Raw genomic sequence first — 27,664 nt, forward strand, 5'->3', positions numbered from 1 at the left:
GGCAGTTTTCTTCAATATATGGCATTTTATTAGTTATTTGATATAAATCAATTTCATTTAATTTTATATTTTTGCAAGGAAGTATTTAGAGCCGCTGAGGTCCATCAATAGATATTATTTTAATGCTGTCTCCAACTCACTTCAGTTCCGATATTAAAATAATGGTAGTCAGTAAATTAAGCTGGTATTTATTAGGAGTGTAAATAACCTGAAGATGCATCTGTTAAACCTGACTCAGACACTGCACCTTCTAACCCTCTCCATCTCTGCAGCCTGCCAGAGTAAATAATGCTCTTCAGATTTCTGGCAGAATCCTAGCTGAGTCTGCAGCCAATCTGCAAATAACATAGCAAATAAATTGTGTTTATGTAGTGCCTGAAAAGTAGAAAAAATTCCAAGAAGTTTCATAGAAGTGAAAGAATAGGAGAGAAGATTATGAAGTACAAGAAAGAAAAATCAAGGAAGAGAAGAGAAAGATTTAGGAAAAGAGGGATTTGGGAGAGAATGCTAGGTAAGACTCATTACTCTTGAAATGATGTAGGTGAGGGATACACAAATGATCAGAGACAAAGGAACCAAAAGCTGGGGGGAGTGGAGATTTTAAAGAGGCTGTTGAAAAATAGGATTGTACAAACATGGAGGCAGGCAGACAAAAACAAGAGTCTTAAAATCTGAGGATTTTGCAGATTAGGAGGAAATTTAGTTAGGTGATGGTGTTTGTGAGATGGACATGCAGGTTGGGTTACAGTCAGGTAGAGCATTGGAGGAGCTGAAGGTTGGAGAATGGGAGATTGCCAAGAGGTCTATCAGAGTGAATATGCATGGAAGTGATGAGAACACTTTCAAGTAGGTAGTCTGCAATGGAGATTAGAGCTGGTGATTCCGTGTGAGGATAAGGTTGCAGGTTCCGACAGTCAGGATTGAGTAGGATGCCAAGGATGCTAGCAGTCTGATTCAGCCTGAGACATTGGCCAGCCAAGAAATAATATCAGTGGTGAGAGAGCAGAATGTGTGTGTGGGCTGCAGATAGTGGTTACCAGCTTCCCAAAGTTAGGCTAGATTATTTTAAGACTGTTGTTAGGCAAGTATTCATTTCTAGGCAGCAAATTAGTATTTTGGCATTTTTTGTGCATTGTGATCAAGCTCCTAGGGTGTGTTCAAAGGATTTGGTGTATGAAACGTACTTATGATTTCAACAAGACAGTAACCTTTGTCGTATATGAGCATACATGTCGAGCATTCAACAGACATCAAAGCTTTGGGGGAGTAAGTCCTACATGATTAATATATCTACAGAAATGATGGCACAATAGTTCAGTTAATGGACTAGTATTCCAGAGTCCAGAACTAACTTTGAGACTGTAAACAGGTTAGTAGATTCGGCAGATAATTATTATGTAAAATACTGAGAAATATAAGCTTATATATTTTAGGAGGAAAGTTGAGTGGATGGGTGATGTTATAGTGTGATGAAAGTCAGTATTCTTGGTGTTGGAGAGGATATTGGGCCAGAGAAACTCAGTTTGGTGCCACATCAGATGTCAAGTCCTGTGTCGTTAAATGCCTTCCACCCCATCCATATATTGGGTAGTTTCTCCACATATCTAGAGGTCTGGGTTGGAACAGAATATTCTTGGGGCAGCAATGAGATGTGTAAAGATCTACACTCAGTTTATCTCAATCTGGCTCTTCTGAGAAGGAAGATTAAATAAATATTTTCAAAAGGTACTTGAAAAGAAAAAAAGCCTTAAGACTGCGTGGTGAGTACAGGAATGAAACTGATTGGAGATGGCACAGACGTAATGAGGGGATTGGCTTTCTATCCTGTGTGATTAGTACCTGAATGATGAGACAGGAAGACAGATAAGCAAAGGATGGCATTAGCCTGACCTTGCAGTAATCTGGATTCTGCCTGCCTCCATCCTCAGGATTTATGTATCCTGCTCCTCATAGTTTACTGCAGGCCATGGCTGAATGCCTAATGCCCAGCCCAGAGCAACCTCTTCCATCACATCAAGCAGAGACGGAGCATCAAGCTGCTGAATGTTGAAAGAACACAGGCCTTAGTCTGGTGAAGATTTTGCCTTGATTCCAAACTGTGTGAATGAATCCGTAGAAATAATTGATTGAGTTTAGTTGGCTGCCCCCACAGTGAACTCTGTGCCACTTAGTGACATGTGGATCTTGTGACTTTTATATATATACTTAGAATAGTTTCATGATTTGAATGGCAAATTTTGGAGTACAGTTTAAACCTACAAAAGAAGTGAATCGCCCGGGAAGGAAATCCAATACACCATGCAGTGCCTGAAATAGAATCTGTGGATGTTATGTTAGAAAAAAGGTTCCAGTCCACAGGAAGGAGCACATTCAACAGTTAACACATTTGTGTTAGCAGGATCATTGTAAATGAAGGAGGCAAAGTCAAACTGAGTGTATCATTAGAAGCAGGATGTCCAGACCTGGCTCCAGTCGATGGCTCATGCCCCACTCCAGCACTGCGTGTTTTTCATGCTGCGGACTTAAAACTTGTTAACTTTATTTTTACTGATAATTAAATCCCATCAGATTAATAACTGTAAAGAAATTAGAAATTATTCTAATTACTAAAATTGTACATAGAGGCAACTACTAATTAACTGGGCCCAAATGATGTGTAATTTTGTTTGTCTGTTTCTGATGTGATTTTTGTTTTCCTTATAATTTTTTATGTGTTGTCAGCTTTTTCAAAGAATCACAGAATGCCTTTAGCACAGAGGTCCACTTAGCCTGTAGATTCCATGCTGGTTCTAAGTAAAAGCAATCCAGATGGTCCCACTTCCCTGATGTCATCCCATAGCTCTGCAAATCCTTACCTTGCAATGTTAATCCATAGATACTGCCTGACCTGCTGAGTTCCTCCAGCATTTGTATGTGTTGCTCTGGATTCCAGCATGTGCAGAATCTCTTGTGTCTGTGTGGATGTTAATCCTGCTCCTTTTTAACTTTGCATTTGAATCTGTCTCCATTACTCCCAAACAATGCATTCTAGATCCCAACACTTGCTATATAAGGGAAAGCTTTTCCTCATGTCACTTTTCATTTATTTGCCAATCACCTTCATTCTAAGTCCCCTAGTTATAGGGTTGTGCAACACGGAAACAGGCCCTTCCATGCTGATCAAAATGCCCATCCAAGATAGTCCAACTTGCCTGCTTTGGCCCATATCCCTCTAAACCTTTCCAATCCATGTATCTGTCCAACTGTCTTTTAAAAGTTGTTATTGTACCTGCCTCAACCACTTCCTCTGGCAGCTCGTTCCACATGTGTACCACCCTCTGTATATAAAAAAAAATTGCCCCTCAGGTTCCTATTAAATCTTTCCCCTCTCACCCTAACCCTACGCCCTCTAGCTCTTGATTCCTTAACCCAGGGGAAAGACTGAGCGTATTCACTCTATCTAGGCCCCTCATTATTTTGTACACCTCTGTAAGATCACTTCTCAGTCTCCTATGTTCCAAGGAAAAAACTCCTAGCCTATCCAACCTCTCCCTATAACCCTAGAACCTTGGCAGTATCTTTTCTGCACTCTTTCCAGTTTAATAACATCTTTCCTATAGCAGGGTGACCAAAACTGAACATAATACTCCAGGTGCGGCCTCACCAGTGTCTTGTACAACTGCACCATAACCTCCCAACTTCTATACTCATTGCCCTGAATGAAGAAGGCCAGCGTGCCAAAAGTCTTCTTCACCACTCTGTCTACCTGTGACTCCACTTTCAAGGAACCATGTACGTGTACTCCAAGGTCCCTCTGTTCTACAACACTCCCCAGGGGCCTACTGCTCACTGTGAAAGTCCTACCTTGATTTGACTTTACAAAATGCAACACCTTGCACATCTGAAGTCTTGACTCTGCTGTCGAAGGAACAGTTTCTCTCTACCTATGTCCTTAGTGATTCTAAATCAGAAAATGAGTAGGAGGAATCAGTATGGTTTTGCACATGGGAAATTTTGTCTCATAAATCTGATTGGTTACTAAGAAAATTGATGAAGTCTGCATGGAAGATGTGGTATACATGGACTATAGCAAAGCTTTTGACAAGGTCCCACAGTTGGTCTGGAAAGTTTGGGCACATTGGATCCAAGGCATTTTGGCAAACTGGATCCAAAATGGGCTTGGTGAACTGAGGTGGAGGGTAGTGCTGGAGGGTTGTTTCTCTGACTGGAAGTATGTAACCAGTGGTGTACCACAGGGATCGGTGCTGGGACCTTCGTTGTTTATTATAAATGACTTGGATGAGAATGTCTGTGGTCTGATAAATAATCTTGCTGATGAAATGAAGATTGGTGAAGTTGTAGATAGCGATGATGGTTGCCTAAGAATACAGAGGGAAATAGATCAGCTGCAAAATTGGGTGGAGCAGTGGCAGATGGAATTTAATCCAGACAAGTGTGAGGTAATGCATGTTGGGTCACCTAATACTGGCCGGACATATACTATAAATGGTATGGACCTAAGAAGCTTTGATGTACCGAGAGACCTTGGGGTGCATGTTCATAGCTCCCTGAAAATGGCGACACAGGTGGATAGGGTAGTGAAAAAGGCATTTAGCTTGCTTGCCTTCGTAGGCAAGGGTACTGAGTACAAGAGTTGAGAATCATGTTGCAGCTGTACAAGATATTGGTTGGGCCACACTTTGAATATTGTATATTGGTATTGGTTTATTTTTGTTACTTGTACTGAGGTACAGTGAAAAACTTGTCTTGCATACCGATCGTACAGGTCAATTCATTACACAGTGCAGTTACATTGAGTTAGTACAGAGTGCATTGAGGTAGTACAGGTAAAAACAGTAACAGTACAGAGCAAAGTGTCTCAGCTACAGAGAAAGTGCAGTGCAATAAGGTGCAAGGTCACAACAAGGTAGATCGTGAGGTCAGTCCATCTCATTGTATAAGGGAACCATTCAATAGTCTTATCACAGTGGGATAGAAGCTGTCCTTAAGCCTCGTGGTATGTACCCTCAGGCTCCTGTATCTTCTACCGGATGGAAGAGGAGAGAAGAAAGAATGTCCCGGGTGGGTGGGGTCTTTGATTATGCTGGCTGCTTCGCCAAGACAATGAAAGGTAAATTCAGATTCCAAGGAGGGGAGGCTGGTGTCCGTGATGCGCTGGGCTGTGTCCATGACTCTCTGCAGTTTCTTGTGGTCCCGGGCAGAGCAGTTGCCGTACCAAGCCATGATGCATTCTATGGTGCATTGATAAAAGTTGGTGAGTGTCAAAGGGGACGTAACGAATTTCTTTAGCCTCCTGAGAAAGTAGAGGCCCTGGTGAGTTTCCTTGGCCGTGGCATCTACATGATTTGACCAGGACAGGCTACTGGTGATGTTCCCTTGCAGTTCTGGTCACCACACTATAGAAAGGAAGCACTAGAAAGAGTACAGAATAGATTCACCAGGATGTTGCCCAGAATGGAGCAATTTAGTTACAAGAAGAGGTTGACTAGTCTGAGATTGTTCTTAGGTGCTCAGGAGGCTGAGGGGTGACCTTATAGATGTTTATAAAATTATGAGTGGCATAGATAGGGTAGATAGTCATAATCTTATTCCGGGGCTAGGGGAGCCTAAAACTGGAGGACTTGGTTAAAGGGAACCCGAGGGGCAGGAGTCACAGGGTGGTGGATATGTGGAACAAGCTGTCGGAGGAAGTGGTTGAGGCAGGTACAATCACAGTGTTTGAAAGCATTTGGACAGTTCCCTGGATAGGAAAGGAGTAGAGGGATATTGAGCCAAATGCAGGAAACTGGGATGAGTATAGATAGGCATCTCGGTCAGCATAGCTGCATTGGGCCGAAGGGCCTGTTTCCCTGCTGTATAATTCTATAACTCTGTCCTGATTTAACACCTCAGACATACCTTCTAACTTCACGATTACATTTACTTTTTTGGTCTCTGATTGGCCCCATCTTACAATCCTTTTCCAGTTCACGTGATGAATGAAATAGTTCATGGACTGAATATTGACAGAATTAATTAATCATTACAATTTCATGGTTAAAAGTTCTTTTGTTACTTGATCAGACCTATTTTTCAAAAACGTCACTACCAGAGCCCTAGCAAAAAGGCCAGTGTATGTTAAGTTGCTTGATTGATGTTAGTTGGTGAAACTTGCCCTGTCATTCGTTCTAGGTCCTGATAGAAACCGTCTTAAGACGACACAAACAATGAACGTAACGTTGAAGAGACTCTAGTCATTGCCTTTATCCCCTTGGTCCCTGACGGCGGGGCGGGGCGGGGAGGGGAGGGGAGGCTGGGCGCCGTTCCTGGCCAGCGAATACGACGTAAGTCACCGCGGGGAATGGTTTGTACAGCGCACTCCCGCTATAAACCCAGGGCAAACTCCGCTGTAGCAGCTCTTACCATTGGAGTTAGCCTTAGACCCCACGGTAAGGCGCTGAGATGTAATACACTTTGTAAAGGTGATTGTACCGTGACGAGAAGGCTGCTTCCCCACCCCAGTGCACCCGCGGGGCTGCAGGTACTTGTCACTGCCTTGGCCAGCGGGTGAAGCGCGGACCCTTTCTGCCGCACTTGACACAGGTCAGAGAGACCCGGGACCTTCCCAGGGCACTGAGCTGCTGGCCCAGAAAGTATTGGGGGGGGGGGGGGGGAGGTGCTGGCCGGGACAGCGGACCCCACCCTCCCTCCTGGCCTCAGCCCGGCGCCTGGGGCACACGCTGCATGGCGAGCTCTACCTGCCCTGATTCAGCACGTCTGCCAGAGGCCTCCGACGAAGGGTGCTCTTCCCCCAGAAAGCCCACACACTGAGCGGGAGACTTTTCTCACCGGCTCCTTCGGCCGTGTATAGAATCATAGGGCCGTACAGCATGGAACAGGCCCTTCGGCCCACCATGCTCATACTGACTATCATTCCGTGCAGCTGCCACCTACCAAAGCAATCCCTGAGGTATTTCAGATATGAGGGATCGGAATTTCCAGAATTTGAGATCATTGTCAAGAGTCCAGGTCAACCACCATAAAACACAGGAGCACTAGGCCATCTTGCCCATCTAGTCTGCTCCGCCATTCGATCACGGCTGATTTATTTTTCCCTCTCAACCCCATTCTCCTGCCTTCTCCCCGTAACCTTTGAAGCCCTTACTAATCAAGAACCTATCGACCTCCACTTTAAATATACCCAATGACTTGGCCTCCTCAGCCGTCTGTGGCAATGAATTCCACAGATTCACCACCCTCTGGCTAATGAAATTTCTCCTCATCTCTGTTCTAAAGGGACGTCCTTCTATTCTGAGGCTGTGCCCTCTGGTCCTAGACTCTCCCACTACTGGAAACATCCTCTCCACGTTCACTCTATCCAGGCCTTTCAATATTCCATAGGTTTCAATGAGATTCCCCCCTCATCCTTCTAAACTTCAGCAAGTACAGGCCCAGAGCCATCAAATCCTCAATGACTCACAGAAGCAGGAGAAGGCCCTTGGCTCTTCAAACCTACTCTATCGTTCAATATGACCATGGCTGATCCACTGTCTCAATGCCGTATTCCCACTGGAGAATTCCATGGGTTCACCACCCGTCAAGTGAAGAAAGTCTCGGTTCTAAATGTCTTGCCCTTTATCCTGACAATGTGGCCTCCTCATTGTAGGTACACCCCCCCCCCCCCCATCTAGATGGTCCACCCTGTCAGATCCTTGGATTACTTATCCAAAAATATGTTGAGACAAAGTTGGGGGTGAGGGGTGGGGTGCGGTCAGGAGGGTAAACTGGAAGTGTCAGAACTGGGATTGGTAGACTACTGTTGAGCTAGAGTATTCAAGGGTTGTATAAAGAGGTGTAAAGTGGAACTAAGATGCAGTCATGATCTGACTGAGTGTGAAATAGGTTCAAGGGGTTAAGTGGCCTCCTGTTCCTACTTCCACACCAGGTGCATTTTTCCAATTTTAAAAATATCAACTGTACAGAAGATGTTATTGTGCATATTTCACTGGCTTCAATACACTTCATGCCATCATTAATATGCCTGAAGATAGCAACTAAATCCAAATTACAGTGTAGACCCTTAGTTTTGGACTGTGTAAAGAAAAACTAACTCAAAATCAACATTTTTAGAACAATGGACCTACAGCACAAAGCAGGGGGACTGAAGCTGAACACAACATTTAAAAACTGTTCAGGATTATGCAGCCTGAAAGCTCGCAGTGTATTTTCAATAAGCAACGGGCTTACACTGGGAACAGTTAAGAGCTCATGTGGCTGAGGACTTGCACGTCAGCACCTTCTGACCAAGTGCCTATTGGCTGGCTAATGATCAATGAGTGACCCTGCTTCAGGACTAGAAAAGCAAGGGCATTGAGTTAGCTCCTAGAAACTGGAGGCAGGTAGCTATGCTGCAGCAACACACAAAATGCTGGAGGAACTCAGTGGGTCAGGCAGCATCTATGGAGGGAAATGGTTCCTCCAGCATTTTGTGTGTTGCTCCAGATTTCCAGTATCTGCAGTCCTTCTCGTGTCTGCAGGGAGATATGCTGCCAATTTTTATAAATAAATGGGAGAATAAATCATGGACCCATAGACCTGCCTTGATCCTATGCAGTTTGGTCAGCAAACTTCATCCCATGTTTTAATATGCAACAACTTGTGGAATCTGTCCAAACAGCTTTCATCTCAATGATGTGCTTTGGCCAATGACCAGTTGTCCACATTCCAGACAGAATGTAAAACTGTACCTGTTCTACCTGGGGGGGTTTGCCCTGTGTGTAATTTCTCATTTCCTGCAGTCAGAGGATGGGCCGACTGGATGGGAAGGTGATCGTACTCTCAGCTGCAGCACAAGGCATCGGACAAGCGTATGCCATTGTAAGTCCGCAGTATTCATTTGTGCAGTTTGGAATCTGGGATTTCAAACCGCTGAGACTGATTTCATTTTTTTCTAATAATCTATTAAATACCAATCAGGGAAGACATGATACAAAGTGCGAAGCTGTTGCTTTTCAAACTCCTTTGCATACATATTTTAAATTCCTTTTATATGACGGGTAGAATGTAAAGTCAATCACAATTTATGTAAAGCAAAATGACTTTTCTATTAATTGTGTTCTTTCTTTTTAATTTTGAGGCATTTTGTAAGGAAGGTGCTAAGGTCATTGCTACAGATATAAATGAAGAGAAATTAAAGGAATTGCAGCAATATTCAGGCGATCAAGCTACTTGTTCTTTACTGTTTTCTGTTGTACAATGTATATTTAATACTCCTTATGGAATAAAATTAATTATTTATTTTCTACTTTCCTGGATTATTCATAGAAACATTCTGCACAGGAACAGGCCCTTCGGCCCACAATATCTGTGCCGACCATGATGCCAAATTAAAGTTCACCTATCTGGCTGCACATGATCCGTATCCCTCCATTCCCTGCATGTTCATGTGTCTCTATAAATGCCTCTTAATCATGTCTGCTCCACCACCACCCCCGTCAGCCCATTTCAGGCACCTACCACTCTCTGTTTAAAAAAAAAGTCCCCCTTGCATCTCCTTTAAACTTCCCCCCCTCACCTTAAAGCTTTGTCCTCTAGTATTTGACATTTCTACCCTGGAAAAAACACTCTGTCTACTCTATCCCTGGCTCTCATAATTTCATAAACCTCTATCAGGTCTCCCCTCAGTCTCCGATGCTCCGGAGAAAACAATCCATTATGTCCAACCTCTCCTTATAGCCAAAATTCAACAGAATAAACTAAGACTATCTTAGTAGACATAACTGAACTGAGATGAGGAGAAATTTCTTCAGCCAACTGGTGGTGAATTTTTGGAATTCTCTCCCCCAGAGGGCTGTGGAGGCTCAGTCACTGAATTCATTCAAAACGAAGATCAATAGATTTCTGAATATTTAGGGAATCGAGGGATAGTGGGACAGTGCAAGAAAATGACACAAAGATAAAAAATCTTGATGAATGGTGGAATATGTTCACAAGGCCAAATGGTGTACTTCCAGTCCTATTTCTAATGTTCTTGTGATGCCAGATAATTAACTAACCAAATATTGCACCATTCCTAAACTATTTTCAAAAATGCAATTGAAATATTTCTGCACTCTCATATTTTCACTTTGGGCAAAAGGTCATATAATATTTCAGAGAGACCTGAGGTTGCCATACAAAAATGCGGAAAGTTAATGTGCAGGCACAGCACTGAATTGGTAAGGCAAGTGGGCTGATGGTCTTCATTGCAATGAGGTCAGAGTAGAAAAGTGGAGAGGTTTTGTTACAACTGTTAACACTACACCTGCAGCACTGCATATCGTTTTGGGCTCCTTTTTAAATTAGAGACAGTACAGAAAAGGTTTGCTAGATTAATTCCAGCTTTGTAGAGGCAATCTTATAAGGGTAGATAAATTGATTGAGCTTATATTCTTTGGGAGTTTACAAGAACAGGAAATTATCTCATTGGACTTTTTTAAGATCCTGGGAGGATATTTCCTTTGGTGAGGGAATTAAAAACTATGGGAATAATCTCAGGATAAGACATTGGCCATTTAAGATGAGGAGGAATTTCTTCTCTCAGAAGGCTGTGAATCTTTTCAGTTCTCTGTCAAGTCATTGCATTTTCAAGGCTGTGATATACAGATGTTTAGTTTTACTGGGATAGAACATAGAAAAACTACAGCACAATTCAGGCCCTTCGGCCCACAAAGCTGTGCCGAACATGTCCCTGCCCTAGAAATTACTAGGCTTACCCATAGCCCTCTATTTTACTCAGCTCCATGTACCTATCTAACAGTCTCTTGAAAGACCCTATTGTATCCGCCTCCACCACTGTTTCCGGCAGCCCATTCCACACACTCACCACTCTCTGAGTAAAAAAACTTACTCCTGACATCTCCTCTATATCTACTCCCCAGCACCTTAAACCTATGTCCTCCTGTGGTCACCAATTCAGCCCTGGGGAAAAACCTCTGACTATCTACCCTATCAATACGTCTCATCATCTTATACACCTCAATCAGGTCCCCCCCTCATCCTCCGTCTCTCCAAGGAGAAAAGGCCGAGTTCCCTCAACCTGCTTTCATAAGGCATGCTCCGCATTCCAGGCAGCATCCTTGTAAATCTCCTCTGCACCCTCTCTATGGCTTCCACATCTTTCCTGTAAGTGAGGCGACCAGAACTGAGCACAGTACTCCAAGTGGGGTCTCACCAGGGACCTTTATAGCTGCAACAATACCTCCCGGCTCCTAAATTCAATTCCCCGGTTGATGAAGGACAATACACCATATGCCTTCTTAACCACAGAGTCAACCTGCGCAGCCGCTTTGAGCGTCCTATGGACTCGGACCCCAAGATCCCTCTGATCCTCCACACTGCCAAGAGTCCTACCATTAATACTATATTCCGCCAACATATTTGACCTACCAAAATGAACCACTTCATACTTATCTGGGTTGAACTGCATCTGCCACTTCTCAGCCCAACTCTGCATCCTATCTATGTCCCTCTGTAACCTCTGACTATCTGACTCCAAACTATCCACAACACCCCCAACCTTCATGTCATCCGCAAACTTACTAACCCACCCCTCCACTTCCTCATCCAGGTCGTTTATAAAAATCACAAATAGTAAGGGTCCCAGTACAGATCCCTGAGGTACACCACTGGTCACCGACCTCCACTCAGAATATGACCCTTCAACAACCACTCTTTGCCTTCTGTGGGCCAGCCAGTTCTGGATCCACACTGCAATGTCCCCTTGGATCCCATGCCTCCTTACTTTCTCAATAAGCCTTGCTGAAATCCATATACACTACATCTACTGCTCTCCCTTCAATGTGCTTAGTCACATCCTTAAAAAATTCAATCAGGCTCGTAAGACAGGACCTGCCCTTGACAAAGCCATGCTGACTATTCCTAATCATATTATACCCCTCCAAATGTTCATAAATCCTGCCTCTCAGGATCTTCTCCATCAGCTGACCAAACACTGAGGTAAGACACACTGGTCTATAATTCCCTGGACTATCCCTACTCCCCTTCTTGAATAAGGGAACAACATCCGCAACCCTCCAATCTTCCAGAACCTCTCCTGTCTCCATCGACAACGCAGAGATCATAGTCAGAGGCTCCGCAATCTCCTCCCTCGCCTCCCACAGCAACCTGGCATACATCTCATCCGGTCCCGGCAACTTATCTAACTTGATGCTTTCCAAAAGTTTCACCACCACCTCTTTTCTAATATCTACATGCTCAAGCTTTTCAGGCCGCTGCAAGTCCCCACTACAATCTCCCAGATCTTTCTCCGGGGTGAATACTGACGTAAAGTATTCATTAAGTACCTCCGCTATTTCTTCCGGATCCATACACACTTTCCCTCTGCTGCACTTGATGGGCCCTATCCTTTCACATCTCATCCTCTTACTTTTCACATACTTGTAGAATGCCTTGGGGTTTTCCTTAATCCTGCCCGCCAAGGCCTTCTCATGTCCCCTTCTGGCTCTCCTAATCTCTTTCTTAAGTTCCTTCCCTTTAGCCTTGTACTCCTCCAGATCTCTAACATTACCTAGCTCTCTGTACCTTTTGTATGCTTTTCTTTTCCTTTTGACTAGATTTATCATAGCCTTCATACACCACAGTCCCTGTATCCTATCATGACTCCCATCTCATCGGAACATGTCTATGCAGAGCTCCACACAAATACCCCCTGAATATTTGCCACATATTTTCCGTACTTTTCCCAGAGAACATCTGTTCCCAATTTAATCTTCCAATTTCCTGCCTGAGAGCACCATAATTCCCTTTACTCCAAGTCTTTCTAGTCTGTCTGTTCCTATCCCTCTCCAGTGCTAACATAAAGGAGATAGAATTATGATCACTATTACCAAAATGTTCACCCACTGAGAGATCTGACAGCTGACCAGATTCATTTCCCAATATCAAATCAAGTACAGCCTCTCCTCTTGTAGGTCTATCTACATACTGTGTCAAGAACCCTTCCTGAACACACCTAACAAACTCCACCCCATCTAAACCCCTCACTGTCTGGAGATGCCAATCGATGTTTGGGAAATTAAAATCCCCCATCACAACAACTCTGTTATTCTCACACCTTTCTAGGATCTGCTTCCCTATCTGCTCCTCAATAACCCTGTCACTATTGGGCAGCCTATAAAAAACACCCAGCAAAGTTATCGACCCCTTCCTGTTCCTAACCTCCACCCACAGAGACTCCGTCGACAATCCCTCCACAACGTCCACCTTTTCCACAGCCGTGACACTATCTCTGATCAACAGTGCCACTCCCCTACCTCTCTTGCCTCCCTCCCTGTCCTTCCTGAAACATCTAAAACCCGGCACTTGAATCAACCATTCCAGCCCCAGAGCCATCCAAGTCTCCGTAATGGCCACCACATCATAGCTCCAGGTATCGATCCAAGCTCTAAGCTCATCCGCCTTGTTCACAACACTCCTTGCATTAAAATAGACACATCTCAAGCCTGTTTGAACACGTCCCTTCTCTATCACCTGCCTATGGTACTTACTCCTAGCCTCCTCTATTTGAGAGCCAAACAGCTCTTCCCCAGTCTCTCCAGTACGGATCCCACCCCCCAACAATTCTAGTTTAAACTCTCCCCAGTAGCCTTAGCAAACCTCCCTGCCAGTATGTTGGTCCCCCTGGGATTCAAATGCAACCTGTCCTCTTTGAACAGGTCATACCTGCCCCAAAAGAGGCCCCAATGATCCAGAAAACTGAATCCCTGCTCCTTACTCTAATCCCTCAACCACGCATTTAACCTCCTCCTCATTCTGTTCCTATACCCACTGTCGTTTAGCACAGGTAGTAATCCGGAAATTACTATCTTTGAGGTCCTGCTTCTCAACTTCCTTCCTAATTCTCTATAGTCTCTTTTCAGGAGCGAGGCAGGAAGGAGGAGTTGAGACCAAGATAAAGATCAGATCAGTTACAGTCTTATCGAACATTTGCATCTATTCCTTCTGTTCTCATTTACCAATTTACTCTCTGGTCACTTTTCTCAACTGAACCCCCAAAAAATTGCTTGACCCTAATCTGATTGAAGTGATTTAAACTGCTCATCTCCATAGTGACCAGAAAGGTGGTGGGGGGGGGGGGGCGCGGTGAACAAACAAGCTGAGCCAACATCGCCTCTCCACTCTCAGTCCTGATGCAGGGTTTTGACCTGAAACGTCAGCAATTTCTTTCCTCCCACAGATGCTGCCAGACCCACTGAGTTCCTCCGGCACCTTTGTTATTATCACAGAGGGTTGACTGGTACAAATGGAGAAATCAAGATACCTGAAGTTGTAGAATTCAATATTAAGTCCAGAAGGCTGTAATGTGCCCAGATGGGTGCTGTTCCTCAAGTTTACCATAGAACCATAGAACCATACAGCACAAAGCAGACCCTTCGGCCCACCATGTTGTGCCGTCCATCAAACCACCCTCACACTATCTAACCCTTTCCTCTCGCATATCCCTCTATCTCACATTCCTCCATATGCCTATCCAACAAACTCTTGAACCTGTCCAATGTATCTGCCTCCACCACCACCCCAGGCAGTGCATTCCATGCACCAACCACTCTCTGGGTGAAAAACCTCCCCCTGACATCTCCCTTGAACCTCCCACCCATAACCTTAAAGCCATGCCCTCTCGTCTTGAGCATTGGTTCCCTGGGAAGGAGGCGCTGACTGTCTATTCCTCTCAATATTTTATATACCTCTATCATGTCTCCTCTCATCCTCCTCCTTTCCAGTGAATAAAGCCCTAGCACCTTAAGTCTCTCCTCATATTCCATACGCTCTAATCCAGGCAGCATCCTGGTAAATCTCCTCTGCACCCTCTCCAACGCCTCCACATCCTTCCTATAATGCGGCGACCAGAACTGAACACAGTACTCTAAGTGTGGTCTAACTAGAGTTTTGTAAAGCTGCATCATCACTTCGCGGCTCTTAAACGCAATCCCACAATTTATGAAAGCTAACGTCCCATTGGCCTTCTTAACTGCTCTATCCACCTGTGAGGCAACTTTCAGTGAACTGTGAATATGAACCCCCAGATCCCTCTGCTGCTCTACACTGCCAAGTACCTTGCCATTTACCCTGTACTCTGCCCTGGAGTTTGTCCTTCCAAAGTGTACCACCTCACACTTCTCCGGATTGAACTCCATCTGCCACTTGTCAGCCCAGCTCTGCATCCTATCAATATCCCTCTGTAAGCTCCGACAGCCCTCCACACTATCCACAACACCGCCGATCTTAGTGTCGTCCACAAACTTAGTAACCCAGCCTTCCACCCCCTCATCTAAGTCATCTATAAATATCACAAAAAGTAGAAGTCCAAGAACCGATCCCTGCGGGACACCACTAGTCACTGCCCTCCAATCCGAGGGCACTCCCTCCACCACAACCCTCTGTTTTCTACAGGCAAGCCAATTCCTAATCCACACAGCCAAGCTTTCCTGGATCCCTTGGCCTCTGACCTTCTGAAGAAACCTACCATGAGGAACCTTATCAAACGCCTTACTAAAATCCATATAGACCACATCCACCGCACTACCCTCATCAATCCTCCTCGTCACCTCCTCAAAGAACTCTATCAGGCTTGTGAGGCAAGATCTTCCCTTCACAAAGCCATGCTGGCTGTCCCTAATCAGTCCATGATTCTCTAGGTGTTCATAGATCCTATCCCTTAGAATCCTTTCTAACAGCTTACCCACCACAGACGTGAGACTCACCGGTCTGTAATTCCCTGGACTATCCCTACTACCTTTTTTGAACAAGGGGACAACATTCGCCACCCTTCAATCCTCCGGCACCATCCCCATGGACAACGAGGACTCAAAGATCCTTACCAGCGGTTCAACAATCTCCTCCCTCGCCTCTCGAAGCAGCCTGAGGAATATCCTGTCAGGCCCTGGAGATTTATCTATCTTGATATTATTTAATAACTTCAACACATCCTCTCTCTTGATATCTACAACCTCGAGAACATTACCCTTACCAGCACTCCCTTCCGCGTCATCAAGACGCCTCTCCTTGGTAAATACCGAAGAGAAGTATTCATTGAGAACCTCTCCCACTTCCGCCGCCTCCAGGCACATTCTCCCACCTTTGTCATTAATCGGACCTACCTTTACCCTAGCCATCCTCCTACCCTTCATGGACATGAAAAAAGCCTTGGGATTTTCCCTAACCCTACTAGCCAATGCCTTTTCATGTCCCCTCCTAGCTCTCCTCAGCCCTTTCTTAAGTTCCTTCCTCGCTACTCTATATTCCTCACGGGCCCTGTCTGAACCTTGCTGCTTATACCTTATGTATGCTACCTTCTTCTCCCTAACTAGTCGTTCCACCTCTCTCGTCACCCACAGTTCCTTCACCCTGCCATTCCATCTCTGCCTCACCGGGACATATTTATCCCTAACATCCTGCATAAGATCTCGCAACATCGACCACATCTCCATGGTACATTTCCCTTCAAAAAGGACATCCCAATTTACACTCCCAAGTTCTCTCCTTATAGCCTCATAGTTCGCCCTTCCCCAATTAAATATCTTCTTGTCCTCTCTGCACCTGTCCCTGTCCATGACAATTTTAAAGGTTATGGAGCAATGGTCACTGTCCCCCAAATGCTCACCCACCGATAGATCCTTCACCTGTCCCGGTTCATTTCCTAAAACTAGATCTAGCTTGGCATTCCCTCTAGTTGGCCTGTCGACATACTGCGTCAGGAGTCCCTCCTGGACACATTTAACAAATTCCGTCCCATCTAAACCTTTGGCACTAAGCAGGTTCCAGTCTATATTTGGGAAGTTGAAGTCTCCCATTATAACAACCCTGTTATTTTTGCTTCTTTCCAAACACTGCCTGCCAATCTGCTCCTCTATGTCTCTACTGCTACCAGGGGGTATAGAATACTCCTAGTAGAGTAACTGCTCCTTTCTTGTTCCTTACTTCCACCCATACGGACTTAAGAGATGATCCTTCTACAGCATCCATCCTTTCCACAGCCGTAACAGTGTCCCTGACCAGTAACGCCACCCATCCTCCTCTTCTCCCCCCTTCCCTATCCCTCTTAAAACACCGAAAACCAGGAATATTCAATATCCACTCCTGCCCTGACGTCAGCCACGTCTCAGTAATAGCCACAATATCATAGTCCCCCATACTTATCCAAGCCCTCAGTTCATCTCCCTTATTCCTGACGCTTCTTGCATTTAAGTAAACACACTTCAGTCCATCTACCTTACTACTTTTATAGCCTGTATTCTGCTTCTCCTTCCCCAAAGCCTCTCTACCTGTTTGATCTAACTTTTCCCCATCCCCTTCTTCCTCTGACCTACTCCTCCGGTTCCCTTCCCCCTCACAAACTAGTTTAAACCCTCCTGAACCACCCTAGCAAATCTCGCTGCAAGGATATTGGCCCCCTTCTGGTTCGGGTGTAACCCGTCCTCTCTGTACAGGGCCCACCTTCCCGAGAAGAGATCCCAAGAAGAATTGGTCTTATTGTAACAGTGCAGGAACCATAGACAGGTCAGAGTGGGATGGGGAATTAAGGCGACTCGCAACAGGGAACTCAGGGTTGCTCTTGCAGACTGAATGCAGATGTTCTGCAGAACGGTACCCACTCTTGGCTCCTCCATTGTAGAGGAGACCACATTATAGTATCAGTATACCAGGTAATAAATAACTTAATAGATTCTCCAAAGAACAAAACTTTCAAAAGAAATGTAAAGCTAAACAAGACAACTTTCAGTTCCTACAAATGCCCCAGGTTGCCACAAGGTGCTGGCACTGCAGAACCCGCACTGGGTTTTGGCAGAAGCTGGGGAAGACAGAGCAGGGTTATTATCCATGCTCACTTCACCTCACTGAAGTGCAGCAGGACAGGCTCCAAGTAGAGGGGAAGCAGACGGGTGATGATCCTGTAGAGAAATGACAACCCTGAAGTACTTGAGCCAGTAGTCGTGACCATTCCACAGCCAAGCAAAGCAATTAGAAAACAGACTGCACATCAAAGGAAAATCCAGCTCCTGGAATTTGACCTGTCATGTCGAAATAACATCCTCAAATTTCCAAAGCATCAGCCAAGTTGCTGTAAGAGAACAAATGATTGTGTGCTGTGGCATTTCACCCACACTGTTCATTAATGAAAGACAACAAATAATCTGTGTGATTGCGGGATATTAAATATACGTCATCGCCTGTACAAACAAAAGCAAGATATGTGCATGGTGTCCTTAGCAACTAGTTTGTGCTGTTCTGATACGGAGTGGTTCTTGGGGTGCTCAGGTAGTATAATGATGACATTACTGAATGAGCAGCCCGACCACAAGACCACTGACCCAGATAAGAGATAAAGTCCCACTGTGTTAAAGTCTGGTATAAAAACAGCTAATCATCAATAGCAATAACAGTGATATCACTGGATTGTTGGAAGAGTCCACTTCACTCATACCTTTAGGGAAGAAAATTGTCGTCTACGTATATATAACCCCAGACTTATCAACTCTTGGTTTAGGGGTAATTAAGGATAGACAATAATTCCAATATTGCAGCTGATGTCCACATTTCTTGAACATACAAAAAGGACCTGCTTTGCAAGATCACTCAACTTTAGCGGTAATTGAGGTTCTTAGTACCAATAATCCTACTTCCTCTGGAACACCTTCACTGCTTCAGTTCCTCAGCCTCACCCATCCTGTTTTTGAGAGGCATGCATTCAAAGTAACGTGATTCAGGAGTGCCCTCTGCCTTGGCCTGTGCTTTCGATAAGCACAGGAAGTGGGGCAGGGATGAACCCTGTGACTACCAGAGAACTACAGAAACAAGTAAAGATAATAGAGAGAGGGGGAGAGAGAGAGAGAGATGGATATAAAGGAAAACAGATTCTCTGTATGCAAAGGATATACATGGAAAAGGTCACATTTATGGGAAAAGGGATTAACTGGATCATACTTTCAAATTGTCAACACTGACATCATGAGCTGAGTGACTCTATTCTGCGACAAATACGTCAGGCAGATTTTAATCAATGTGACTAATGCCAGTGTCTTTTATCACAACTTCTAAACTCTCTGATATTGACGTGCACAAATTCAGAATGAAATACATTCATTTCACCATATACTTATTCAACGTTAATATGGCAATTTTTTTAGGGAATATTAATTGACACAGGATGGTATTTATAGAGTCATACAGCGCAGAAACAGGCCCTTCGGCCCAACTGGTCCATGCCGACCAAGATTCCAATCTAAACTAGTCCCATTTGCCCACGTTTGGCCCATATCCCTCTAAACCTTTCCTGTCCATGTACTTGACCAAGTATCTTTTAACTGTTGTTAATGTACCTGCCTCAACCACTTCCTCTGGCAGCTCATTCCATTTACTGACCACTCTCTGTGTGAAAAAGTTGCCCTTCAGGCTCCTATTAAATCTTTCCCCTTTCACCTTAAACCTGTGCCCTCTAGTTCTTGATTCCCCAACCCTGGGAAAAAGACTGTGCACATACACCTCTGTAAGATCACTCCTCATTCTCCTATGCTCCAAGATAAAAGTCCCAACCTGCTCAACCTCTCTCCATAACTCAGTACCTTGAGTCCCAGCAACGTCCTCATAAATCGCCTCTGTACTCTTTCCAGTTTAATGGCATCTTTTCTATAGCAAGGTGACCAAAAATGAACACAATACTCCAAGTGTGGCCTCACCAGTGTCCTATACAACCGCACCATGACCTCCTAACTTTTCTACGCAATGCCCTAATTAATGAAGGCCAGCGTGCCAAATGCCTTTTTTACCACCCTGTCTACCTGCGATGCCACTTTCAGGGAACCATGTAGTTGTACTCCTAGGTCCCTCTGTTCTACAACACTCCCCAGCGCCCGACCATTCACTGTGAAAGTCCTACCCTCATTTGTCTTCCCAAAATGCAATACCTCTACAGCTTCCCCTGGGAACTCGTTCCATACACCCACCACCCTCTGTGTGAAACGGTTTCCCCTCAGCTACCTTTGAAATATTTCCCCTCTCTCCTTAAATCTATGTCTATGTTTTAGACTCCCCTACCCTGGGAAAAAGACTCTGGCCATCCACATTATCTATGCCCCTCATGATTTTATATACCTTCATAAGGTTATTCCTTAGGTTCCTACACTCCAGGGGAAAAAAAAGTGCCAGCTAATTCAGCCTCTCCTTATAACTCAAGCCCTCCAGTCCCAGTAACAGCCTCGTGAACTTTTTCTGCACCTTGTCCACCTTAATGAGAGATGAAGACCAGCATGCCAAATGCCTTCTTCACCACCCTGTCTACCCATGTTGCCACTTTCAGGGAACCATGTACCTGTACCCTAGGTCTCTCTTTTCTACAACACTCTCCAGGGCCCTACCATTTACTGTGTAGGTCCTGTCCTGGTTTAATTAACCAAAGTGCAACACCTTGCACTTGTCCATCTGCCATTCCTTGGCCCACTTCCCCAGTCCACCAGGATCCTAGAGACACAGGATCCCAGAGACTGCAGCTGCTGGAATCTGGAGTGACACACAATCTGCTGGAGGAACTCAGCAGGTCGAGCAGCAGCTGTGGGGAAAGGAACTGTTGATGTTTCGGGTTAAAACCCTGCCTGAGGACTCCTGGTGTCAGTATTTCAACCCTAAATGTTGACAATTTCTTTCCCGCCACAGTGTCTGCCTGACCCGCTTAGTTCCTCCAGCAGATTGTGTGTTGCTTATCTAGATCCCATTGTAATCATAGATAACATCTTCAAACTTACTAACCACGTGCACAACATTGTCATCAAAATCATTAATATAAATGATATTCATGGACCATCACCGATCCCCATGACACACCACTGGTCACAGGCCTCCAACCTAAGTAACAGCCCACCTCTGTCTCCTTCCACTAAGGCAATTTTGTATTCAATTGGCTAGCTCAGCATGGATCTCACGTGATCTTACCTTCCAGACCAGCCTGCCATGCAGGAAGGTAACAGGGAATTTGGAAAACAGTAATAGGATTAGGAAGAGCCAACATGGGTTTATGAAAGGAAAATCATGTTTGACAATTCTGTTGGAATGTTGAGGTTGCAGTTAGAATAGTTCAGGAGAAACCAGTTGATGGACTTTCAGAGGCCTTTGTTAAAATGCCATAAAAGAGATTATTAAACAAAATTAGAGTCCTTGGTATTGGAGGTAATGTGTTGGCTAATGGAGAGGAGGAATAAATGGGTGATTTTCAGATGGGGAAGATGTGACATGGGTTGCCATAGTGATCTGTGCGAGACCCCAACTGTCACAATCTATATCAATGATTTGGATGAGGTGATCAAGTATAACAGATTCAAGTTTGAGACAAAGCTGGGTGACTGTTTGGGCAGTGAATAGGTGCAGAGAGGCTTCAGAGGATGTCGGGTCCTGATGCAGGGTCTCAAACCAAAACGGTAACTCCTTCCCTCCCCACTGTAGATGCTGCCTGGCTCACTGAGTTCCTCCAGCAGTTTGTTCTTTGATCCAAATTCCAGCATCTGCAGTCTCTTGTGTCTTAAGACGATGCAGACAGGCTAAGTGAATGGGTAAGGACATGACAGATGAATATATCTGGAAAGATATGAGGTCATCTAATTTGTAGAAAATATAGAAAGGTGGAGTACTTTTTAAAATGCTGAGTGATTGAAAGATGGTGTTCAGTGGAATAGGTGCCTTGTACATGAATCACTGAAAGTTAATTTGTAGGCTCACCAAGCAGAGGCAGACAGTGTACTGGCGTCTACTGCAAGAGGATTCGAGTACAAGAGTAGATTTGTCCTGCTCCAGTTAATAGTTGTGCAGGTCTGGTCTCCCTTTCTAAGGATGAATGTACATGTGATAGAGTGAATGTACATCAGAGACTGCTGTTGTAGGAAGAGAGATTAAGCTGACTGAGCCTTTACACGAGAGTTTGCAAGAATGAGAAGTGATCTCACTGAAACGTACAAAATACTAACATGGCTTGACGGTTGATGTGGTTGGGGTAACTAGAACCAGCTGTCGGCTATTCAGTACTGAGATGAGAAGAAACTTCTTCATCCAGCGGATTCTGCACCTTTGGAATTCTCTGCCCAAGAACTCGTTCACTGAGTATAGAGATTGATAGATTTTCTTAAACATTAAGAGAATCGAGGAATATAATCGTTAGTGCAGGAAAGTAGGTCTGAAGTTAAAAAACGTCAGCTGTAAACTTACTGAATGGTGGAGTAGACTTGAGGGGCCAAATGGCCTATTACTTCTGTTGGGTAGGAAGTCCTGTAGAGGTGACGATAAGGTTTTGATGGAACAGGATCAGTGGATCAGCTGGTCTCCACATTCTCTTTCTTGTATCTGTGAGAAGCTTTAGTTTTGTTCCATCAAGAGTTGTTACCATGAGTGAAGTCACATGAAAGGAGAACACTGGCCTTGACCTTCTAGGCTGTTTCACTGCTCTAAATGCAGCAAATCTGTATCAATGTTACTTCCAGAGGAACTAAAGTCAATCAAAAACAACATAAGATAAGATAAAATATCTTTATTAGTCACATGTACATCGAAACGCAGTGAAATGCACCTTCTGCGTAAAGTGTTCTGGGAGCAGCCCGCAAGTGTTGCCACACTCATGGCACCAACATAGCATGCCCACAACTTCCTAACCCGTACATCTTTGGAACGTGTAAGGAAACTAGAGCACCCGGAGGAAACCCACGCAGACACAGGGAGAACGTACAAACTCCTTACAGACAGTGGCCGGAATTGAACCCGGGTCACTGGCGCTGTAACAGCGTTACGCTAACCGCCACACTACTGTGCCTGCCCTCACTAAGGAGGAGGTAGTGCTAGGTCTTCTGTAAAGCATTAAGGCGGATACATCCCCAGGGCCTGACGGCATATATTTAAAGAAGCAATTGAGGAGATTGTTGAAGCTTTGACAAGGACCTTTGTGTCCTCACTAGCAACAGGTGAGGTCCCAGAGGGCTGGCAAGTAGCAAATGTTGTGGCTTTGTTCAGAAAGGAAAATAGGGATAATCTGGGTAACTATAGGCCAGTGAGCCTCACGTCAGTGGTGGGGAAGCTATTGGAGAGGATACAGAGATAGGATTTATGCATATTTGGAAAGGCACGGCCAGCTTAGGGACAGTTATCGTGGCTTTGTTCAGGGTGGGTCATGTCTTACAAACCTGACTGAGTTTTTTGAAGAGGTGACAAAGGTGCTTGATGAGGGTAAGGCAGTGGATGTTATCTACATGGACTTTAGTAAGGCAGTTGATAAGGTCCCTCATGGTAGTTTGATTCAGAAGATAAAGATGCATGGGATCCAGGGTGAGTTACAGGTTTGGATTTGGAACTGACTTCCCCATAGAAGACAGAGAGTGGGGGTGGCGGGCTGTTATTCCGGCTGGAGGTCCGTGACCAGTGATGTTCCGTGAGGATCGGTGCTGGGACCTCTGTTGTGTGTGATGTATATTGATGATGAATGAAAATGTAGATGGGTGGCTTAGCAAATGTGCGGATGACACCTAGATTGGTGGAGTTGTGGACAGTGTGAAGGACTATCAAAGAATTCAGTGGGATATGGATCAGTTACAGATATGGGCAGAGAAATGGCAGCTGGAGTTTAATCTGGGCAAGTGTGAGGTGTTGCACTTCGGGAGGTCAAATGAAAGGAGAAAATACACAGTCAATGTTAGGCCCCTTAATATCATTAAGGTACAGAGGATCTCGGAGTCCAGGTCCATAGTTCACTGAAAGTGGCTACACAAGTAGATAAGGTGGTAAAGAAGGTGTATGGCATGCTTGCTTCATTGGTAGGGGTGTTGAGTATAAGAATAAGGAAGTCATGCTGCAGTGATATAAAACATTAGTCAGACCACACTTGGAGTATTATGTACAGTTCTGGTTGCCCCATTATAGGAAGGATGTGGAGACTGGAGAGGGCACAGAAGAGGCTCACCAGGATGCTGCCTCGATTAGAGGGTATCAGCTATAAGGAAAGGTTGGACAGACTTGGGTTGTTCTCTAGAGTGCCGGAGGCTGAGGGGAGACCTGATAGAAGTTTATGAAATTATGAGTGGCAGAGACAGTCAGAATCTGTTCCCCAGGGTAGAAATATCAAACACCAGAGGACGTGCTTTTAAGGTTAGAGAGGAGAAGTTTAAAGGTGACATGAGAATCAAGTTTTTTACACAGAGAGTGTTCGGTTCCTGGAATGGGTTACCAGGGGTAGTAGGGGAAGCAGGCAGCTTGGTGGAGTTTAAGAGGCCTTTAGACAGACACATGAATATGAAGGGAATGGAGGGATGTGGATGATACACAGGAGGACGTTTAGTATAAATCAGCATCAAGATCAGCACAACATTGTGGGCCAAATGACCTGTCCAGTGCTGTTCTGTTCCATGTTAAATCCTGCAGGATTCTTGGTACGTTCACCACAGTCACTGATACTGTCCTTACTCCAAACACTCCTCCACTGATGTTGCCTCAGTTGGGTGTTTTTGGGGAAATAGGAAATCCAGCTGGAGTTACGTTAAATGCAAATCATTAGAAATGAAATCTGGCTTGCTTGATTCTTTCTGAAGAGCACATTTATTAGTGCCTTGAAATACAATTGACATCTCAAAGATATTACCCTCTGAGTGGTGCTGGTTGTGCTCAATATGAGGTCTGCATTGCCTGATCCCCCTGTGAAGCGCCTTTGGGAAATTCACCAGTAGGGCTGAAGGGGCCTTGTAGTCTTGGCGATGCAGTTGCTGTGGATGTATTTGGCCACATGCATTTCTATCTTAACAGGTTGCTCTGCTGCAGCAAATGATAAAATACTACTTCTGCTGTCAGTATCTGTGCTAACACTAGAGGGTGGTGTTGTTTCGTTAATGAAGGTGAGGAACTTGCAGTTCAACTGGGGAATGGTGGAGGAACAGAGTGCTGAGCAAGGGGACACAGAATACCCTTTCTGCACGGTGGCCTGTGCACTCTCTCACACACACGTGCACTTGTTCCCTCCTTCTCACCTTCCTTTCTCTCTCTCTTTGCCCCGATTCTGTTCCCATTTTCCTCTGTTTTCTTCCTCTCTGCTGAGAAGGTTGTGTACGAGACAAGTCTGAGTACCATCAACTTGGCTCCATTTTTGATCCATTATGTAAGGTTTGCCTGTCTGGATCTGATGCATGAGGTAAGTAGATGGATAAATTATTGGTGCCCAGCAGTGATCGGCCTACGGTGGCACTGAGTATGGCAGCAAGAGTGACTGCACGTCTCATCCAGGGTCATTCCAGTGACACCCGAGAACCACTGACACACAAGCCAGTCTGTGGCCCTGTACAGTCAGCATCAGCAGGAGAGCTGTCTCCTTCTACTCAACACCAGGATTTTCACACAGGCTATAAATTGTCCACTGCACTCACATTGTCACGGGATACCTTTTCTACAATTTATCTCCTGGGCATATTTCAAAAATAAACTTTATTCATAACAAAAATATACACAAAGGAAGAAACAGTACAAAAGCAAAACCTTAACATTCAGGAATGTTACATTCAGTAGTGTAAACTCTAAAGAAAAAAATTGATGATCACATTATGGTGCATTAGATATTGTTAAACAAATTATGAAATGACAGAATTTAAATGACCAGGAAGATTGATGAGGGCAGTGTGGTGGATGTGGTTTATATGGATTTTAGTAAGGCGTTTGATAAGGTTCCTCATGGTAGGCTTCTTCAGAAGGTCAGAGGCCAAGGGATCCAAGGAAGCTTGGCTGTGTGGATTAGGAATTGGCTTGCATGTAGAAAGCAGAGGGTTGTGGTGGAAGGAGTGCCCTCGGATTGGAAGGCAGTGACTAGTGGTGTCCCACAGGGATCGGTTCTGGGACCTCTATTTTTTGTGATATTTATAGATGACTTAGATGAGGGGGTGGAGGGCTGGGTTAGTAAGTTTGCGGACGACACTAAGATCGGCAGTGTTGTGGATAGTGTGGAGGGCTGTCGGAGCTTACAGAGGGATATTGATAGGATGCAGAGCTGGGCTTACAAGTGGCAGATGGAGTTCAATCCGGAGAAGTGTGAGGTGGTACACTTTGGAAGGACAAATTCCAGGGCAGAGTACTGGGTAAATGGTAAGGTACTTGGCAGTGTAGAGGAGCAGAGGGATCTGGGGGTTCATATTCACAGTTCACTGAAAGTTGCCTCACAGGTGGATAGAGCAGTTAAGAAGGCCAATGGGATGTTGGCTTTCATAAATCGCGGGATTAAGTTCAAGAGCCGCGAGGTGATGATGCAGCTTTACAAAACTCTAGTTAGGCCACACTTAGAGTACTGTGTTCAGTTCTGGTCACATTATAGGAAAGATGTGGAGGCGTTGGAGAGGGTGCAGAGGAGATTTACCAGGATGCTGCCTGGATTAGAAAGTGTTGAATATGAGGAGAGGCTTAAGGTGCTAGGGCTTTATTTTCTGAAAAGGAAGAGGATGAGAGGAGACATGATAGAGGTATATAAAATATTGAGAGGAATAGATAGAGTGGACAGCCAGCGCCTCCTTCCCAGGGCACCAATGCTCAAGACGAGAGGGCATGGCTTTAAGGTTATGGATGGGAGGTTCAGGGGAGATGTCAGGGGGAGGTTTTTCACCCAGAGAGTGGTTGGTGCATGGAATGCACTGCCTGGGGTGGTGGTGGAGGCAGATACATTGGACAGGTTCAAGAGCTTGTTGGATAGGCATATGGAGGAGGATAGGATGGGGGGATATGCGGGAGGAAGGGGTTAGGTAGTGTGAGGGTGGTTTGATGGACGGCACAACATGGTGGGCCGAAGGGCCTGTTTTGTGCTGTATGGTTCTAAGGTTTAAATCTAACAAGCCCAATTTCCTCCACACATATCAAACTCAGAGTAAGTGCTGAAACAAATTACTGATCTATCGTTTGGGAATTACAAATAATGCAAATTGAGATGGGGTTCAGTTACTCATTTGATAATTCACTATGATTCTTGTTATGCCAACATGCATTGGAACCTTTGACAAAGTCCTGCATGGGAGGCTGCTCCAGAAGGTTAAGTCACTTGGCATTCAGGATGAAGTCGCCAATTGGATTCAATATTGGCTTAGTGGGAGAAGCCAGAGAGTGGTAGTAGATGGTTGTGTCTCTGACTGGAGGCCTGTGACTAGTGGTGTGCCGCAGGGATCAGTGCTGGGTCTGTCTGTTGTTACTAGTGATTCATATGATAATGTAGTGAACTGGATCAGCAAATTTGTGGATGACACCAAGATTGTGGGCGTACTGGAGAGCAAGGAAGGCTATCAAAGCTTGCAAAGTGATCTGGACCAGCTAGGAAAATGGGCTGAAAAATGGCAGATGGAATTTAATGCAGACAAGTGTGAGGTGTTGCACTTTGGGAGGACAAACCAGGGTAAGACTTACACAGTGAATGGTAGGGCTCTGAGGTGTGTGGTAGAACAAAGGGACCTGGGAATAGAGATCTATAGTTCCTTGAAAGTGGAGTCACAGGTAGATAAGGTTGTAAAGAGAGCTTTTGGCACTTTCATAAATCAGGGCAATGAGTTGGGATGTTATGTTGAAGTTGTACAAGACGTTGGTGAGGCCAAATTTAGAGTATTGTGTGCAGTTCTGGTCTCCTACCTACAGGAAAGATATCAATAAGCTT

General features: G+C 44.9%; 1 protein-coding gene across 1 annotated transcript in view; it reads left to right on the forward strand.

The window, feature by feature from the left end:
* Positions 1-27,664, forward strand: part of bdh2 (3-hydroxybutyrate dehydrogenase, type 2) — a 63,557-nt gene that overhangs the window by 15,084 nt on the left and 20,809 nt on the right. The window contains 2 exon segments of the mRNA XM_052044784.1: positions 8,778-8,856; positions 9,116-9,194. Coding sequence (XP_051900744.1) covers positions 8,785-8,856; positions 9,116-9,194 — 151 coding nt within the window. The 5' untranslated portion in view covers positions 8,778-8,784.

This window comes from Pristis pectinata, chromosome 2, assembly GCF_009764475.1.
Source record: "Pristis pectinata isolate sPriPec2 chromosome 2, sPriPec2.1.pri, whole genome shotgun sequence".
NCBI lineage: Eukaryota > Metazoa > Chordata > Chondrichthyes > Rhinopristiformes > Pristidae > Pristis > Pristis pectinata.